Here is a 20,070-nt window from a genome sequence, read left to right as displayed (position 1 = left end):
TCAAAGACTATAATACCCCAAAATTAAATTCTCCCTAATGAAGAAAATGAATCTATGGATTAAAACATCCCACCAGAAGCCTGTAAAAGAGAGCCATGCTCTCAAGAAGGCCCACTTTTATGACATTATCAAAACACCAAGAATATAGGGAAGGCCATAAAAGCTTTTTGACAGGGGGCCAACGTTGTGGTATAGTGGCCAAAACTGCCACCTGTGACACAGTCATCACAAATGGGCACCAGTTCCTGTCCAAGATGCTCCACTGCCAATCTAGCTCCCTGCTAATGTACCTGGGAAAGCAGTGGAAGATGGCCCAAGTGCTTAGAACTTTGCACCCACATGGGAGACCTGAAGAGGCTCCTGGCTTCAGCCTTCAGCCTGGCCCAGCCCCGGTTGTTATAGCCATCTGGGGAATGAACCAGCAGATGGAAGATCTCTTCTCTCTCTTCCTCTCTCTGCAACTCTTTCAAATAAATAAATAAATCGATCAATCAAATCAGTCAATCTTTTTTTAAAAAAAACTTGTAGACAGGGGCTGGCACTGTGGCATAGTAGGCTAAGCCTCTTCCTGCAGCGCCTGTATCCCATATCGGCGCTGGTTTGTGTCCCGGCTGCTCCTTTTCCAACCCAGCTCTCTGCTTATGGACTGGGAAAGCAGTGGAAGATGGCCCTAGTGCTTGTGCCCCTGCACCCACGTGGGAGGCCCAGAAGAATCTCCTGGCTCCTGGCTTCAGACCAGCCCAGCTCTGGTCATTGCAGCCATTTGAGGAGTGAAACAATGGAAGGAAGACCTTTTTCTCTGTCTCTCCCTCTCTCTGTAATTCTACCTCTCAAATAGATTTTTAAAACTTTAAGACAATGTATTTATTTTATTTGAAAGGCAGAATTACAGAGAGGCAGAGAGAGAGACAGGTCTTCCATCTGCAGGTTCACTCCCTAATCGGCTGCAACTGCTGGAGCTAGGCTGATATTAAGCCAGGAGCTTCTTTCCGGTCTCCCACATGGGTGCAGGGGCCCAAGAACTTGGGCCATCTTCTACTGCTGTCCCAGGGAGCTGGATTAGAAGTGGAGCAGCTGGGACTAGAACCGGTGCCCATGGGGATACCGGCACTGAAGGCGGCAGCTTAACCCACTATGCCGCAGTTCTAGCCACTTTTTTTTTCTTTCATAATTTTAGACAATTTTTGAATTGTATATAAAGAATTAGATGTAAATATAATATCCAATTCTTCAACCTGAAGTTTAGAAGACAAGGAATGGTACCTTTAAAATTCTTAGTGAAAATGATTTGCAATCAAGATATTTTCAAACACGTACCTATATTAGGCAGTTGCTGGAAAATAGGTTCCATGAACTCTAGAGGGTTGTTAAGTAAGAAAAAGAGACATGAGATTCAGGAAGCAAAGGATACAACACTGCAAGCATGATGGAAAAAGTTCCTCTCCATTATAATGAATAAAGGAAGCTACGGAAGATTAGCTTATTCAGCAGGCGCACAGAATGCCCACTCCAGACTGAAGCATCATGATTCGAGAAAAACTGTCTCCAGGCACAGTGGGGTATGGGAAATAGAAGTTACAAATTATCCTGTAGGTTTGAGTATTAAAAATTCACTTGAGAGGCAGTTGCAGAATGGGAGGAATTTAAAATATGTACAAACAATAAACCAGTTCAAAAACAAAGTAGCTGTAAACTTAAGAAACAAAAGTTGTACCTGAAGGATATAACTAGAGTACATTCCTTACTTCAGCAGTGAATTATGTTTAACATAATCAGAATAGTTGTAAAGACTTAAATATTGACTTAACCAAAATTTGTGATATGAGAACTAAGTCTGTAATGGGCTATCCACAAGAAAGTAGCATAAGGTTATTCTTCATCATATACAAGTAAACACTAGAGGGAACAATGGAAATGCAAAGAGCTGAAAAGGGATAGCAAAAGCACAGGGCATTGCTACTTTTTCATTGTAACCGTTGTGGTTTTTTGATCCTTTATTATTTACTTATATTTTATACAAAACTTAAGTAGTTGTAACTGGTGTGATCAGGTAAAAATTCACAGAAGAGCCGGTGCCGCGGCTCACTAGGCTAATCCTCCGCCTAGCGGCGCCGGCACACCGGGTTCTAGTCCCGGTCGGGGCGCCGGATTCTGTCCCGGTTGCCCCTCTTCCAGGCCAGCTCTCTGCTGTGGCCAGGGAGTGCAGTGGAGGATGGCCCAAGTGCTTGGGCCCTGCACCCCATGGGAGACCAGGATAAGTACCTGGCTCCTGCCATCGGATCAGCGCGGTGCGCTGGCCGCAGCGCGCCGGCCGCGGCAGCCATTGGAGGGTGAACCAACGGCAAAAGGAAGACCTTTCTCTCTGTCTCTCTCTCTCACTATCCACTCTGCCTGTCAAAAAAAAAAAAAAAAATTCACAGAAGACATGAAACTTGACCTGAGTTTTGAAAAATTGGTACAGGATTCTGAGAAGTAAATATCAACATTTGGGGGAGGGCATTTCTCTGGGAAAGTGCTATAAACAAAAACTAAAGGGGTGGGAGGTTTTGAGCTGTTTTGGAGGTAGCTAAATTGGTTGAACTAACCAGGATAGTCATAAAGTAGAACTAATTTCTCCTGAACATAAAATGCCTACACGGAAACCCTTTAGATATATGACTTAGTCATGTGAAGTCTCTTGAATATATCCCCTATGTTGTCTTACTCATGGTACATCCATTTTGTTCTGGTTGGATTTTTCCTTTTTTCATGCCTCATCTCTTTCTTACCTTTGTTCTTTATCCCGCAATTTGCCTTTTTCTTGTATCTTAGATCCACTTCTCTTCCTTCTTCTGGAATTTCAATGTTGTTATCCCTCTTGACTTTCCTGTCTTTGCTCACAAAATATAAAAATTTTACTTCCTCATTGTATCTCATAAAATATAAGAAAGTGTATCTAATTAAATTGATCCATACCAGAAGATTGACACATACTCATCACCTTACTTTATCTCCCTCCCAGGAATGTTTATTACTCTACACTTATGTGTAATTTGTTGAATTTCTCACACTAGTAACTTATTGTAGCCAGAATCTTTTGTTCTCTGTTCCCTACTGGAGAGACTGAATTTTTTTACCCTTGATTCCCCATGGGGCTGGGGAGAGAGAGCGACTGCCTCTAGCAGAAGGTAGAATGTCCCATATAGCACCTCAAGATAGCTTTCTAGACTCCAGAGTTTTCTGTCCTTTCTCAGCTGACTGGAGGACTCCTTGCTCTGCATGATCCATGATGGAGAAAGAGGGGGTCTTGATTATTGAGGTCTACTTAGTCATCAAAGAATTATTAAAGCAGTTCTTCCTTAGTGAGGATATAATTCTTTTAAAGTTCTTGCAGTACCAGGCAAAGGTCATTGTGAGGATTGAAAAATGGAGGCAAATAAGTACCTAGCACAATGTAAGAGCCTAATAAGTGTTAATTTTCCTGTCCCCTCCTTTCCATAGGCTAGTCTTGCTTTCTCAGACTATTCATGGGGTAAAGTACCCCCCTGAGGAGCTAGGGTGATGGTAGTCAGTAATTTTGTGCCTAACAATAGGCCTGGCCCCAGGCTAAATTGTGAAATGAGTTAACTTTTCCTTAACTTGATCCTTTGACCCTTCTGTTCCCTTCATCATTTGTTTCTAAATGACCATGAAACATTAATTGCTCATAACATCAACTTCGTAAATTTATATTACTTTAATCCAGAATACTATATTTATCAACTCAGTCTTCATGACTCTTACATATCATAGTCATGTGCATGATTGTTAAGGCACCGTGGCTCAATAGGCTACTCCTCCGCCTGCGGTGCCGGCACACCAGGTTCTAGTCCCGGTCGGGGCGCCAGATTCTGTCCCGGTTGTTCCTCTTCCAGTCCAGCTCTCTGCTGTGGCCTGGGAATGCAGTGGAGGATGGCCCAAGTGCTTGGGCCCTTTGGGCCCTGCACCCGCATGGGAGACCAGGAGAAGCACCTGGCTCCTGGCTTCGGATTAGCGCAGTGCACTGGCCGCAGCGCACCCGCTGCAGCAGCCATTGGGGGGTGAACCAATGGCAAAGGAAGACCTTTCTCTCTGTCTCTCTCTCTCTCTCACTGTCCACTCTGCCTGTCAAAAAAAAAAAAAAAAAGAATTGGAGAAAACTTATTCAAAGTAATGGTGATAAAGTGATTTAAAAACAGGTTATAGATTATCTAAAATGTCAGGTTAAAGAACAGCACCCCTATAAAGGAAATAGGCAGGAGTACATAAACAGTGCCCTGTCCTTTTCTTTCCTTTCTCTCCCTTGCCCTCCCTCCCTTTTCCCTTTCCCTCTCCCCCGCCCACCATGTTTGTATGTATGTATGTATGTGGGTGACAGAGCAACAGAGCTTCTCGGCAATTCACTCTACAAATGGCCGGAGCCATTTATAGAGTTTCCACATGGATGGCAGGGACCCAACCACTTTAGCCATCACTGGCTGCCTCCCATGCCTCCCATAGACACATTAACAGGAAATTGGAATTGAGAGTGGAGCCAGGTGACACGAACCCTGGCACTCTAATGTGGATGCCAGTATCCCAACTGGCATCTTTTTTGTTTAAGATTTATTTATTTATTTGAAAGGGAGAGTTACAGGAAGAGAAAGGGATAGACACACAGAGGGAAAGGGAGGGAGGGAAGGAGAGAGAGAGAGTGAGAGAGAATGAGAGAATATCTTCCATCTGCTAGTTCACTCCCCAGATGGCTGCAATGGCCGGAGCTGGGCCAGTCCAAAGCCTGGAGCCTGGAGCCTGGAGCCGGGAGCCTCTTCTAGATCTCCTATATGAGTAGCAGGTGGCAGGAGCCCACAGACTTGGGCCATCTTCTGCTGCTGTCCCAGACCATTAACAGGATGCTGGATGTGAAGCAGAGCAGCTGGGACTCAAACTGGCATCCATACAAGATGCCAGTATTGCAGTGCTGACCCCTAACCAGCATCTTAACCGCTAGGCCAAACATCCACCCCTTGTTCTTTTTCAATCCCCTGAAGTTGAGCTTTTGGTAGTAGTTTTTCCATCTCTCATACCATTATTCCAGCTGCTATTCGTAAAGAAACCATAAGACTGCAGGGTGTATGTGATGCATAGGGAACTTAACAAGTTACTGGTGGAATTTATCCTGTTGATTTTATCCTCCATTTCCTTGAAAGTTTCCTAGAACTGCCTTAAAACTTAAAATTTGAACATCCAAAGTGATAACGTAGAACCATGAGTCGAGCATCCACTTGCACATCTCTTGAAGGCAACATGGTTCCTACTACAAAAGCCCAGCAGAGTATACAACAGGCCATGAATTAGTTATTCCACAGAGCAAAATACAGTAGAGTGCTCATACCACTTATTGACTTATTGTATAGATTATTGTCTGTCATTCTAACTCTCTGAGATTATGTTTTCAAGAAGGATGTACTTTTCTCTGATGGGAGGGAGAACTTCCACTTTGCTTATGGCTGTGTCCAAATACTGACAGAGTCTGTGGTCACAAAAGGCTTCCATAGCCTTGGCAGCCCATGGCAAGAGCCTCGGGTGATGACTGACATCATAAATAAAAGTGTTAATTGTTAAAGGAACAACAGAAGTCACTATGCACTTACTCCCCCATGTAGGACCTCTGTCCTTAATGAGTTGTACTATGAGAATTAACTGCAAAACTTGTTCTCAAACTGTACTGTATGTTTTGTGTGTGGGGTGGTGCAAACTGTTGAAATCTGACTTAACATGGAGTTGGTTCTCTGTATATAAAATTAAACTAAAAGTGAACCATAATGAAGAAGGGCATGGGAGAGGGAGCAGGAGATGGGATGGGAGTTGGGGTGGGAGGGTGGGCATATTGGAAATAACCAGTATATTCCTAAAGTTGTACCTATGAAAAATGCACTCATTAAATAAAAGCTTTTAAAAATTTGTGTTTTTGCACTCAGAGCTTAAAACTAATAAATTTAAGAATGTACCATTTAGAAAAATATTTCTGAGATAAATAGCATTATAATTAGCACTGCATGTGGTATTAAATAGATCATGTGTACACAGGGAAAATTTCTAATCACGTATAGTTTACTTTTGCTGCATTTTTAGCTCTATTTCAGAGATATTTTTTCACTTCTTAGTGCCCCTTTCCTCCATCCCTAAGAGCATTAAAAAGAATAATCCCCCTTTTTATCATGGCTCGCCTCCCTCATGTGGTGCCTTTGCTCTGGTTTGTTCCTCGTAATACCCATTCCTTCAGTTTGAGTGATCTCCATATTTGGTGAGAAAGCAACATGATTTAAGTTAGATTCAAGTATGAATGGTTGGTTGAGTCAACCCAAAACACTGGCGTATCAAAAATCAGTCTCTTTACTCAAATGAATATTATAATTTAGCTGCTTTAGATGAACATAACTAAATAAAAAGCACTTCAAGCTGAACAGGAAAAAAACGCGTGGACAGAGTGGAGCAGTGGCACCTAGAGTACCCTTTGCTTATTGCAAAGATCCAGGCCCCTGGTAACGATGCCACTGCCCCCTCACCTCAGGAGGTGCTGTGAGCAACAGGGCCTTAGAAGTAACATTTAGGCTGGCGCCGCGGCTCAGTAGGCTAATCCTCCGCCTGCGGTGCCGACATACCAGGTTCTAGTCCCGGTCAGGGCGCTGGATTCTGTCCTGGTTGCTCCTCTTCCAGTCCAGCTCTCTGCTGTGGTCCGGGAGTGCAGTGGAGGATGGCCCAAGTGCTTGGGCCCTGCACCCCATGGGAGACCAGGAGAAGTGCCTGGTTCCTGGCTTCAGATCAGCGCGGTGCGCCAACCACAACACGCCGGCCGCAGCAGCCATTGGGGGGTGAACCAATGGCAAAGGAAGACCTTTCTCTCTGTCTCTCTCTCTCTCACTGTCCACTCTGCCTGTCAAAAAAAAAAAAAAAAAAAAGCAGCAACACTTTTCAGTGCTTGAGGAAACCACCATCTTCTTGAAGCGTATTTCCCATCTTAAAAAATTTTTTTTATTTGAAAGGCAGAGTTACAGAGAGGCAGAGGCAGAGAGAGAGGTCTTCCATCTGCTAGTTCACTCCCAGATGGCTACAGCGGCTGGAGCTGTGCTAATCGAAAGGCAGGAGCCAGGAGCTTCTTCTGGATATCCCACGTGTGTGCAGGGGCCTAAGCACTTGGGCCATCTGCCACTGCTTTCCCAGGCCACAGCAGAGAGCCGATAGGAAGTGGAGCAGCCGGGACTCAAACCAGCGCACATATGGGATGCCAGCACTGCAGACAGTGGCTTTACCTGCTATGCCGCTGCGCCGACCCCTCCCATTTCTAATTAAAAACTTTTGGACCCTTAACACTTAACTGTTGATGTATGTGTGCATTTAGATGAAAATCGTTAGATATGAAACCCTTTAGTATCTGAATAATTGAGTGTTCCATACAAAAACGTATCCATAGGAATCAATTAAGTACATGTCAGTGTTAGATTTTATCATATGGGATGATTTTCCAGCAGGATTCAGCTTATCATGGGGCCATGACGGTGGCTAGTAATTGGATTTGACTCTGTTTGGGATTCTGCCAGATGTGTGTGATGTATGATATAGAAAAGTTTTCAGAAACTCTTCTATGGACTCTACTGAGCATTCTTTCTTCAGGTTTTTTTTTTTTTTAACCAGTGCCTTGTTTATGTTACACAAGCATCTTTTTAAAAAAAAGTTTTTATTGAGATATTCACAAATCGTTCAATTCAGAATCTGTCAAAGAGTTTAGCATCTCTGGTTTTTGAACTAAGTCTGTTTCATGACCATTTCTGCTTCCAAACTGTAGGAACTTGGGCAGCAGGCTATTTAACGTCTCTCTAAGCCTCAGTCCCTTCAGCTCTAATATAGTACATACCTCACTGTGGCGAGAATTAACTGAGAAAGAAAACTTAAGTGAGAGAATTCAGATTCATCAAGTAAAGACTCAACGAAAGAAGCTAGAAAAGAAGTACAAAGGAAACCTATAAAAATAAAGAGGAATGGGGCTGGTGTTGTGGCATAGTAGGTTAAGCCTCCACCTGTGGTGCAGCTATCCCATATGGGCAGCTGGTTTGAGTCCCAGCTGCTCCACTCCCGATCTAGCTTCCTGCTAGTGCCCTGGGAAAGCCGTGGAAGATTATGCAAGTGCTTGGTCCCCTGTACCCATGTGGGAGATCCGAAAGAAGCTCCTGGCTCCTGGCTTCGGATCAACTCAGCTCCAGCCATTGTGACCATTTGGGAGTGAACCAGCAGATCTCACTCTTTGTCTCCTCCCCCCTCCCCGCTCCGCCATAACTCTGCCTCTCAAATAAATAAATCTTCAAAGAAAAATCAAGAGGAAGAAGTTCAATATAAATTCCAAAATTAGTGAATTAGAAAATTGGGTAGAAAAAGCAAATGCAGAACATTAGGAAAGCCAAACAGGATATAACTACAGATAGGAAGCAGATGAAAATATAACCACTGGAGGGGCTGATACCATGGCGCAGTAGGTTAATCCTCCGCCTGCAGCACTGGCATCCCACATGGGCGCCGATTCTAGTCCCAGCTGCTCCTCTTCTGATCCAGCTCTTTGCTGATACTCCTGGGACAGCAGCAGATCATGGCCCAAGTGCTTGGGCCTCCGAGCAAGATGAAGCTCTTGGCTCCTAGCTTTGACCTGGCCCAGCCCCATCCATTGTGGCCACTTGGGGAGTGAACTAGTAGATGGAAGATTCCTCTCTGTCTCTCCCCCCTCTCTGTCTTTCAAATAAATAAATCCTTTAAAATTTTTTAAAAATGCTATATCTGAAATCAAATATTCACATCATATCTGAATGATTTAATGAGTATATTCCCAAGTCAGGGTCAAGGTAGCATTTAGTGGTGCTTTCTTTAAGCTCCATAGCCTATAAGAATGTTGGATTTTGTTCTGTAATGGGAAGTCATTGAGGAATTATAACCTCTTCTGACTTCTGTTTTAAGATTATTCTGGCTGCTGTGAAGAGAAAAGAATGTGCAGGGAGATTTTGGAAGCAGAAAAACCAAGTTGATGGTGATAGATGGTGACAATTTGTATTGGGAGTGAAATAGTTTTAAGGTTATATCAGAGATGAAATCACTAGAATTTGTTGAAGGGTTAAGTTTGAAGGGGAAGAAATTTTATAAGCAAGGAAAGAGCCAAAAAGAATTTGCAGATATGGGGGGTATATTACAAATTTTATTATCTAAAATGGGGAAGATTGACTCCCATTACACTTGAAGTAAAATTTTTTAAAAATTTATCTGAAACACAGAGTCAGTTGCACCCACCCACCCACACCGAGAGAGAGAGAGAGAGAGAGAGAGAGAGAGAGAGAGAGAAAGAGAAATCCTCCATTCCCTGGTCCACTCTCAAATGGCCACAACAGCTGGGACTGGGCCAGGCTGAAGCCAGGAGCACCTCCCTCCCCTGACTGGGTCTTCCGAGCACCCAAGACGTCCTCTGCTGCCCTCCCAAGTGCATCAGCAGAGAGCTGGATGGGAAGTAAAGCAGCCAGGACCTGAACTGGTGCCCACACAGGATGCTGGCACAGCAGGCAGCAGCTCTACACACTATACCACATTGCCAGCCCCAAACCTAAACTTGATACTGAAATGCTTTGTACCAGGAATGTTTGCAATTTCAGAGCTTTTCTGAATATACGTATCTGGATTATACGTACAGCTTTATAAAATCTGAATCTGATGGCCTAAATCAGCAGATCTTGCTTAATATGAAACCAAACTTTCTGTGTCGAATTCATCTAACTAAATCCTATCTTAGGACTTTTCACATCTCCTGCTCGTTCTGTTTGAGGGCTTTAGATCATGGGCCAGCAAGCTTTGTCTATAATATACAGACATATTATGTCTACATAATTTATAAGTATCTTAGGTTTTGTGTGTCATTGGTTTCTGTTACAACTACTTGTGGTAGCCATCATAGAGCAAAAAGAGCAAAAGGTAACATGTAAATTTGGCCCTTGGCTGCCCAGGTCTGGCCATTGTTTGCCCCAGCCCAAGAGATATGGGTTCATGTCTTTTTTATTCAAGTTATTCCTGGAAGAGAACATGGCAAGTAATTTAGGATCAAAAATCTTAATGCAGCATACTCTTTACCATGCAATTTTTAAAAAGATTTATTTATTTATTTGAAAGTCAAGAGTTAGAGAGGAGAGGCAGAGAGAGGGAGAGAGGGAGAGGTCTTCCATCTGCTGGTTCCCTCCCCAATTGGCCGCAACGGCTGGAGCTATGCAGATCCGAAGCCAGGAGCTTCTTCCGGGTCTTCCCATGCGGGTGCAGGGGCCCAAGGATTTGGGCCATCTTCTGCTGCTTTCCCAGGCCATAGCAGAGAGCTGGATTAAAAGAGGAGCAGCCAGGACACTAACCAGCATTGGAAGTGGAGCAGCTGGGACTAGAAGTGGCACCCATATGGGGTTCCAGCACTGCAGATGGCAGCTTTACCCGCTGCACCACAGTGCCAGTCCCCTACCGTGCAATTTTACATCTAGAAATGATTTCTAAATGATTGTGCTTGTGCACAAAGGCTAGGATATCACAGAGGTATAGAAGATCAAATGCCCATAAAGGGGGTTTATATTAGTAGAATTTGCATTAGTTATTAGTAATACTTTGAAGGTTTTTTAGTAATAAAGAACAGGGGTCAGCAAACTATACCATGGTCCCATTTGAGAGAGAGTGACAGTCAGACTGAGTTCTCCTTGCACTGGTTCACTACCCAGTGCCACCACACCCAGAGCTGGACCCAGCTGAAGCCTGATGCTGGAAACTCAATCCAGGTCTCCCACATGTTTTATTAATTTATTTTGCTGCATATATTTATAGGTAGATTTTTGCTGGAACACAGTCCCTATTTATTTTCCCACTGTCCTGGCAAATTTGACAGAAACCATTTATCCTACAAAGCTGAAAGAATTTATTATCTTGGCTTTTACAGAAAAAATGATAATCAAATTTGCATACTATGGTCCAAGTATGTCTGGTATATAGAAAAAAGACTGGGAAGAAATTCACCAAAATAGTGATATTTTTCTTTCATTTTTCTTTTTTAATTATCTAAGTTATCTATAATGGCCATGTATCATTTTATTGAAAAAGTTGCTTTGTAGATAATATGATAAATGTTAAATTTAATAAGATAGAACATGAACAAAAATTAGCTGAAAAACTAGTAAGGTTAGGAAATTTTAAAAGTTACAAAGGTGGGGAAAAGTATGAGTAACAGTACCTCTGTTTCATGTATACTACTGAACAAGTACCGTCCCTATCAGATATCAGCATATTATACTTACATATGTGGCCTCTATTTGAGTTCTTCCTATGTACTATTTGCTATGGGAATACTACAGTAAGTTTAATTCCTGTTCCCAGTGGAATACAGGCAGTGGAATATACTAGTAATTGTGTATAATAAATGCCCTTAAGAGATGAATCAAGGGACTTTAACAGCTTACATTTTGGTTAGGAGATGGTCGCACCCAAATAAAGCAACCACTCTGTGATGAGTTATGCTTACAAAGAATTCCAGTGACATGAGCTAGTCTTTCTGTTTATGGTGTTTTTTTATGTAAAGAATTTTTTAAATTTTATAATTATCAATTGCATACACTAAAAATTTGATTTACTAACCTGAGCACTAATAGTAATTAAAGCCAATTTTAACTAATCCTTTAGGTTTGAAAGTTATTTCATGATTTCCATTCAAAAGCATTGCTTGAATAAAGTTGACTGCTTTCTGTAGAGGTGCTCTTTAATCCTTCCCACATTCAGCGTGATCCTCACTTCTGCCTATCACAGTCTGAAGAACTGCCTCGTGCGCAGACTGCAGTTGGGGATACGTGATTGTGCTAACCTTGCTGCCCTTTTGGAACATTGTAAAGAATTCCTTTGAGGGGATGGGAGAATTCAGTTCTGATGGGAAACTTTCTTAGTGCTTTCCTTGCTGGAAAATTGAGTCATGCATTTTAAAAAGTTTTTAATTTATGATTTATTTTATTTATTTGGAACGCAGTGAGAGAGACAAATGCCTGCAACAGCCAGGGCTGAGCCAGACTGAAGTTTAGAGCCTAGAACTCAATTCCTCTCCTACATGGAAGTCAGTGACCCAATTATTGGTGCCATTCCCACTGCCTTCCAGGGTCTAAATCAGCAGGAAGCTAGAATCAGGAGCAGAGCCAAGACTTGAACTGAGACATTCTGATATGGAATGCAGATGTCTCAAACAGCATCTTAACTGCTATGCCAAATGCCTACCCCAAGGCTTGCCTTTTTTTTTTTTTTAACCAGAGTTAGTGAGAGAGTTATAGACAGAGAGAAAGACAGAGAGAAAAGTCTTCCTTCCGTTGATTCACACCCCAAATGGCTGCTACGGCCGGCATGCTCCGCCAATCCGAAGCCAGGAGCTAGGTACTTCCTCCTGGGCTCCCATGTGGGTGCAGGACCCAAGCACTTGGGCCATCCTCCACTGCCTTCCCAGGCCACAGCAGAGAGCTGGACTGGAAGAGGAGCAACCGGGACAGAAACCGGCGCCGCAGGCAGAGGATTAGCCTAGTGAGCTGCGGCGCCGGCTGTAAGGCTTGCATTTTGAAAAAATCTTTTATTTATGAATTTTTACTTATTTGAAAGGCAGAGAAGCACATGCACATAGCTCATGTGCATGCTCACACATAGATCCATCTTCCATCTGCTGGTTCACTCTCCTAATGCCTTCAGTAGCCAGGACTGGGTTAGATCTTTTGCCAAGAACCTGTAACTCAGTTTGGGTCTCCCACATCGATGATGGGGGCCCAGGTACTTGAACAGAATGCCTTTCCCACTATACACACACACACACACACACACACACACACAAAGAAAGAGAGACAGAGAAGCAGATATCTTCCATCTGCTGGTTCACTCCCCAATCGGCAACGATGGCCGGAGCTGTGCCACTCTGAAGCCAGGAGCCAGGAGCTTCTTCTGGGTCTCCCATGCAGGTGCAGGGGTCCAAGCACTTGGGCCATCTTCTACTGCTTTCCCAGGCCACAGCAGAGAACTAGATCGGAAGTGGAGCAGCCGGGACTTGAACAGCCACCCATATGGGATGCCGGCACTGCAGGTAGCGGCTTTACCTGCTACATCACAGCTCTGGCCCCGATAAATATTCTTAACATGCTTTTGCTTATATTCGCTGCCCCCCCCCCCATCAGTATTCTAACTACTCACCAAATTGCCTGCCAAGGATAATTTTTTTAATTAAGTAATGCTTTTGGTATTCAATTTCCATTAGATTATTTATATAGAACCTTGCCATAAAATTTTGGTATAGTAGCAAAAGCCTTGGCTTTTCATATAGTACTTATAGCACATAATGGACACTATAATTGGCTCAAAAAATGAGTACTAAACTGAGGTTCCATTATGGATAATTCTCTCACCAAGAATGTTCTACCTTGACCTTAGTTCCTTTTTCTTAAAAAAAAAAAAAAAGTATTTATTTATTTGAGGCAGAGTTACAGAGAGAGGGAGAGACAGAGAGAGAGGTCTTCCATCCACTGGTTCACTCCCCAAATGGCCGCAACAGCTGGAGCTGGACCAATCCAAAGCTAGGAGCCAGGAGCTTCCTCTGGGTCTCCCATGCAGATACAGTGGCCCAAGTACTTGGGCCGTCTTCCAGTGCTTTCCCAAGTATAAGCAGAGAGCTGGATCAGAAGATGGGTAGCCAGGACATGAAGCAGCATCCACGTGGGATGATGGCACTGCAGGTAGAGGCTTCACCCACTGTACCAGTGTCAGCTCCAGTAGTTTCTTCGTCTATAAAGTTATCTGGTTTTCTCGGTGTTCTCTAGAGTCTCTTCAGGTTATGAAAAATCAGTGGTTTTATTAAATTCTTAAAAGCTAAGTAGATTAACCCTTGAGCTTTTGTGGGTTCCACACAGGTTAAATCTATGTTAAGTATTTTTCCCTAGCTCTTGAAGGTGCTGTTCTTTCGTTAAGTGCTCCTGCTACAGCGATCATGTTCTGAATATTGACATACCTGAAAAAAATAGTTTCCAAAACAAAAAGACCTTGAAAGAATTTCTGTAAGGTAGTATTAGATGATGAAACTGAGTAAGAGATTCTTTGTTAGTTTGACCTCCCCCCTTCTTTTCCAAATTGGCTTCCTAAATGTTCCTTTTTGCTCACTAGTATCCCAGGGATTGGACTTTGTTAAAATTCAGATTTTATTTGAATGAGTTTTAGCTATGAGCCTTAAAGGCTTTAACCTGGTTGACAATTGATGTTTGTAAACAATGAAAATTTGAATATAATTTACTTCTACTTAAGATAGGAAGAATGTGTCCTTCCATCACAATGAAAGTTTTTTGTGATACTCATTTTCTACCCAGTTATACAGCTTCCTCATTAACAGGGAATACTCATGACATGTCTGTGTATAATAACCATCTTGAGACCATGTCTTGAATCTGCGTATAAACATTACAAAGGGTAGAATTCTGCATGTGCATGGGCAACTTGTATTATTTTAATAGTGATGGCTAGTTTCCGTTTCTTTAAAGGCCCATATAGTTGAGAAATACTAGTATTTCTCGGGATTTTAAGATCATAATATCCGTGTTGCTGGTTGTGAAAATTGTCTGGGTTGGTGGGGACTGGGAGAAAAGAACATTTCCACAGGATTTGGCTATCAACAAATCTTTGTTTCCTGTTCTGGCCTCCCTACCTATCAGCTATATTAGTGACCCTGCCGGCAGGTTTCTCCTTTCTTTTACCACAGGAAAACTGTCCGACCTCTTTTTCTAGCATTTTCAGGACCCGCCTGACAGGAAATTTTCTAATTGCCGGAACAGCTGGTAGGAGAAAACTTTACAGGGGCTTGGCCTTTCCTTTCTAACTTAAGTTTTACCGTTAGAAATTATCACCGTCATGGTTTCGTAGCCATGTTTAAATTTTTGTCTTTTCGTGTTCGCTCTATACAGGTAAGATTTGCTGAACTTCTCTTAAGGAATGAAATGTTTTAGTTGTAGCTACCTATAATGTTAGTTATTCCATTTATATGTTCTTTTGAGAAGCTTTTCAAAATTCAAAACCAGTGTTAATAGAACTTTTAAAGGATAATATTTCTGTTTACTAAAAATAAGCCAATTATATGTAAATATACATTTCATCTCTGTTTTGTCACTTTACTTTTACATTGAATTTTTAATGCTGGAGTAATTTTTAGTTTGCTAATGTTTTTAATTTTGTGTAACAAAGCAAAACAAATGACTAACTCTCCGTATTTAAACCAACCATGACAAAAATTGCAAAGCTACTAATGTTTAGGGGATTACTATAATGTAAGTAATATTTTGGCAAGTAGCAAAATGTGTTAAGCATCAAGAAGTTAAAATTAGATTTTTGTTGGAATTGGTTTCTATAAAACTTTGAAAGTTTTTCAGCAGTTCTGTGTTTAAGTAACCTTAAGGAAGTAATTTTATCTGACTTAGAGTAGGCACAGTGTTGAAATAATTACTTCGTTAAAATAGAATTAGTGGATGATGATTCATATTACATTTAATCTAAAATCCTGCCAAAATCAAACCTGTTATTTTGCTGTGAGAATTGGTCTATCTCACAGTCTTTAAGGAGAATTAAAGTTGCTAATTGAGATTCCTGACTGGTAGAAAACTGTGCTGTTTTCACAGCAATTAATGGTTTGGAGACCCAGCAATGCTATCTTTCAAACATAGATTTAAGAAGCTGACTTATAGCCTGCCCTGAAAGACTCTGGTTAAATGAAAAGTGCTGTACATATTTTCATTCCGTTAGCAATAAGTACGTTTGGTCAAATCGTAATCTGGGATAAATTAAAATGAGCTTTCGCGGCATGGCCCAAATAACCAGTTTAATTGTGTTTCAGCCAAGTAATTTTTATATATCTTAAACCATCTAAAAAGAGGAAGTTAAAATATCTTTTTAAAATAAAAAACTATGTATTACAGAATTGCAGATATTTGTATAATGAGTGACATTTTAATTTAGACATTTAATTTAGAATTATATTTAAGAGGTAAAGTATATATTTTTCATTTGTACAACCCCAAAAACAATATACATCCACGGATAAAAAACACTGATTTGCTGACTTCTACCAAAGAATATTTAAATATTTTACATGAAGTTTCAATAATATTTTCTGACGTTCAAAACAATTTAGAAAATACAAATGCCTCAAGAACACACTTCCTGACTCAAGGGAGGGGAGGAAAAAGGAAATTATGTATACAAGGCAGGGCATAATGCCAAATGTTGAATCATTCTTTAAAATCAGTTAATATCACCCAGTTTGTTTTCTTAATGTTAGTTAGCATGTTACAATATTAAGTTTCCTATAACTCAGACAGCATTAATTGTAGTTCCATTTCTCTAATCCTTTTCACATATTAGGGTAAAAATTGTATTTTTCTTCACAGCTTGAAAAAGAAGCATTAGTTTTTCCTCATTAAAGGGTTAGCTTTAAGGTCCATTTAAGAATGAACATAAGGACATTTTTGTTGTCCTGGGAATCACACAGGGTAGCCTCTCTGTGACTGGAAGAATACTAATAGATCTACCTGTCCATGAATTTCCTTCTGTTCTTTCTGTAATGTCTAAACTGACATTTTAAAAAGAATTCCTAAAATTATATTCCCTTAACTGACTTTGTTTTACCTACCAGGGGTCATATCTCCATAGATATTTAGATAATAATGTTTGAAACCCCAGGTAGGTATTCTTTTTAAAAATCATTTATTTGTGAGACACAGCACTCACAAGAGTGGGCTAGTAAGCATTCCCAGCCACTGTTTTACTTCCCCAGATGTCCACAAAGAGCTAGAGCCAAAGCTGTCAACTGAGGACTCAATCCAGCTCTTTCACATAGGTGCAGGAACCCAACTACTTGAGCTATCACTACTGCTTTTCAGGGTCTGAATTAGCAGGAAGTTGGAGTCAGGAGCCAGAGGTAGGTATCGAACCCATGCACTCTGATATGGGACATGGACATCCTAACCAGCAGCTTAACCACTAGGCCAAATGCCCGCCCCTGAAGGCAGATACTCTATTTTTTTTTTAAGGTCCATAGATTTATTTGAAAGGCAGAGCTACAGAGAAGCAGAGGTGGGGGTGGGGGATTTTCCATCTGATGGGTCACCCCCCAAATGGCCGCAGAAGCTGGAGCTGAGCCAATCCAAAGCCAGGAGCCAAGAGCCTCCTCCAGGTCTCTCATGTGGATGCAGGAGCCCAAGCACTTGGGCCATCTTCTGTTTTCCCAGGCCATAGCAAAGAGCTGGATCAGAAGAGGAGCAACCGGGACACGAACTGGCACCCACATGGGATGCTGGCACTGCAGGCAGTGGCTTGAACCGCTACACCACGGCGTCGGCCCCAAGACACTCTTTATCTTAGTGTCTCTAATATTTAGTAGAGCACCTTGTTCGTAATTTGAATTGCCGTCTAAGAAAAAGGAATGCTATCAATATGATATGTCATAGGTTAGAAGTATTTTCATTGGAACCAGCCAATCAAGAGGAAGCAAAGCATGAGAGCTTCCTGAGTTTTCGTTCCTTCTCTAACTTCTTTCTTCTCCTCTTTCACACTCTGATCCAAACACTGGTCTCCAGATGTGTTCCCATTCTGGCCCTTGCCCTGACTTGTTCCTGTGTCTGGAATGTGCTTCTCCCAGGTGGTTGACTTCCTCACCTCCTTCAGATCTTTGCTCATATAGCACCTTCTTAATAAAGCCTACCCTGGTATAGAATCATAATGTAGATCCATGGCTGTGGGGAGCAACTCGGACTAGACTAAGTTACTGGAATTAAGACTTATTCTATGCATCTGCTCTCCCACAATATGGCACTGAGAAGGGAGGAAACAGCTTCTACACAGCTGCCTCCAGTTCAACCAATAAACAGCAGGACCTGCTCCTGATTGGAGGAGAGCAGCATACTCGGCGTGTGGGTAGCAGAGTTGGGATTGGTGGAAGAGGACTATAAAGGAGGAGAGAGACAACATGTACCAGGAACATCTATCTGAAGGAACACCTGTGCAGCCCCCGAGAGAGCCGGCCGGTGGTGTGCCGCTCCCCCGCGGAAGTGGGGAAAGTGGCAGGGGGAACCGCCCTTCCACGGAGGTGGAAGGGACGGTAGCCAACCCGGGAAGAACCAGCAGCAAACCCGGGAAGGGCCAAGCAGACAAAAGAACAGCGCAGGGTCCTGTGTCGTTCCTCCACGAAGAGGGGGAGCGACACATGGCCAGCTTAGAAATTTTGCCTACAATTAGATTTTATCAATTTCTGTAAAAATAACAATCTGGAGTGTATAATAAGTGGTGAAAAGCAGTTGTAATGAAAAATAATAAAAACAAAAAAATTAAAAATTTTAAAAAGTACCATTTTTTAAAAAGATTTGTTTATTTATTTGAAAGTCAAAGTTACACACAGAGAGGAGGAGAGAGAGAGAGATCTTTTTTTTTTATTTTTTTTTATTTTTTGACAGGCAGAGTGGACAGTGAGAGAGAGAGACAGAGAGAAAGGTCTTCCTTTTGCCGTTGGTTCACCCTCCAATGGCCGCCGCGGCCGGCGCGCTGCGGCCGGCGCACCGCGCTGATCCGATGGCAGGAGCCAGGAGCCAGGAGCTTCTCCTGGTCTCCCTATGTGGGTGCAGGGCCCAAGCACCTGGGCCATCCTCCACTGCACTCCCTGGCCACAGCAGAGGGCTGGCCTGGAAGAGGGGCAACCGGGACAGAATCCGGCGCCCCAACCGGGACTAGAACCCGGTGTGCCGGCGCCGCTAGGCGGAGGATTAGCCTAGTGAGCTGCGGCGCCGGCCTGAGAGAGAGAGATCTTCTATCCGCTGGTTCACTCCCCAGTTGGCCACAGAGGAGGAGAGAAGGAGAGGCAGAGAGAGAGAGAGAGAGAGAGAGAGAGAGAGAGATCAATCTTCCAACTGATGGTTCACTCCCCAGATGGCTGCAATGGCCGGAGCTGTGTCGATCAGAAGCCAGGAACCAGGAGCTTCTTCCGGGTTTCCCACGGGGCTGCAGGGGCCCAAGGACTTGGGCTGTCCTCCAGTGCTTTCCCAGGCCATAACAGAGAGCTGGATATGAAGTGGGACAGCAGGGATTTGAACCAGCGCCCATATGGGATGTGCCGGCCCCCAAAAAAGTACTATTTAAATTATAGTTGCACTGGGGGCTAGCATTGTGGTGTAGCAGGTAAAGCCACCAGCTGTGACACCCATATGGGTGCCTGTTCATGTCCCAGCTCCTCCACTTCTGATTCAGCTCCCTGCTATTAGCCTGGGGAAAGCAGAAGAAGATGGCTTACTTAGTTTGGTCCTCTGCCACCCATATGGGAGACTTGGTGAAGCTCCTGGCTCCTGGCTGTTGTGACTATCTGGGAGTTGAGCCAGTGGACAGAAGATTTCTGTGTGTATATGTGTGTGTGTGTATCTGTCTGTCTCTCTGTAACGCTCTTTCAAATAAGTAAATATATCTTTTCAAAAAATAAAATACAGTTGTACCAGAGAATATAAAATCATCTGCGCCTCACAGAGTAATTAATATGTATGTGGCATATCTATGCTTCACTTTGACAAAATTCTTTTTCTGTAAAATTGTAGCTGCTTCACTATGTACTAAAGATAAAACGATAGTGTTCCAAACTGTCAAGTTGTAGTTTTTGTTTTCATGTGGCAAATTTATTTTGGGAACAAGTGATCAGGTGACATAAGATATGTGTGTCACATGCATGTGTCAGTCTGTTCTTGGGTCTGTGTCTTCAGAAACTTGATAGTTCTTTCTGCATCCATCTCATTGGATTCCTGGTATGAGCTAGAAGAGCACATTGCTGTTTTCCCACCTGTTGTCCAAGATTGCCCAGGCATGAATAGTATGTCCTAGTTGGGCCTCAGATACATTTCTAAAATCCTAATGAGGCAATGACTTAATGACATGAAGCATAGTCTGGGCATTGAGATAGGTTCAGGATAAAGTAGTGGCAAGTTTTTGGAACTTGGGCCGATGGCAAACTTGCCA

General features: G+C 42.6%; 1 protein-coding gene across 10 annotated transcripts in view; it reads left to right on the top strand.

The window, feature by feature from the left end:
• The window catches only part of RPS6KA3 (ribosomal protein S6 kinase A3), a 112,092-nt gene that overhangs the window by 34,012 nt on the left and 58,010 nt on the right, over nucleotides 1–20,070 (top strand). Inside the window, exon 1 of one of the 10 annotated variants that reach the window (XM_002719951.5) lies at nucleotides 14,727–14,993. The exons of the other annotated variants lie outside the window; for them this stretch is intronic. Within the exon in view, the coding sequence (XP_002719997.1) occupies nucleotides 14,955–14,993 (39 nt within the window). The 5' untranslated portion in view covers nucleotides 14,727–14,954. Of the gene's footprint in view, nucleotides 1–14,726; nucleotides 14,994–20,070 lie in introns of those variants that run through there. 10 annotated transcript variants of the gene reach the window in all.

Source organism: Oryctolagus cuniculus, chromosome X (genome assembly GCF_964237555.1).
Source record: "Oryctolagus cuniculus chromosome X, mOryCun1.1, whole genome shotgun sequence".
NCBI classification, from domain to species: domain Eukaryota; kingdom Metazoa; phylum Chordata; class Mammalia; order Lagomorpha; family Leporidae; genus Oryctolagus; species Oryctolagus cuniculus.
Note: the sequence above shows the minus strand (reverse complement) of the source record. Positions and strands in the feature narration are given on the sequence as shown.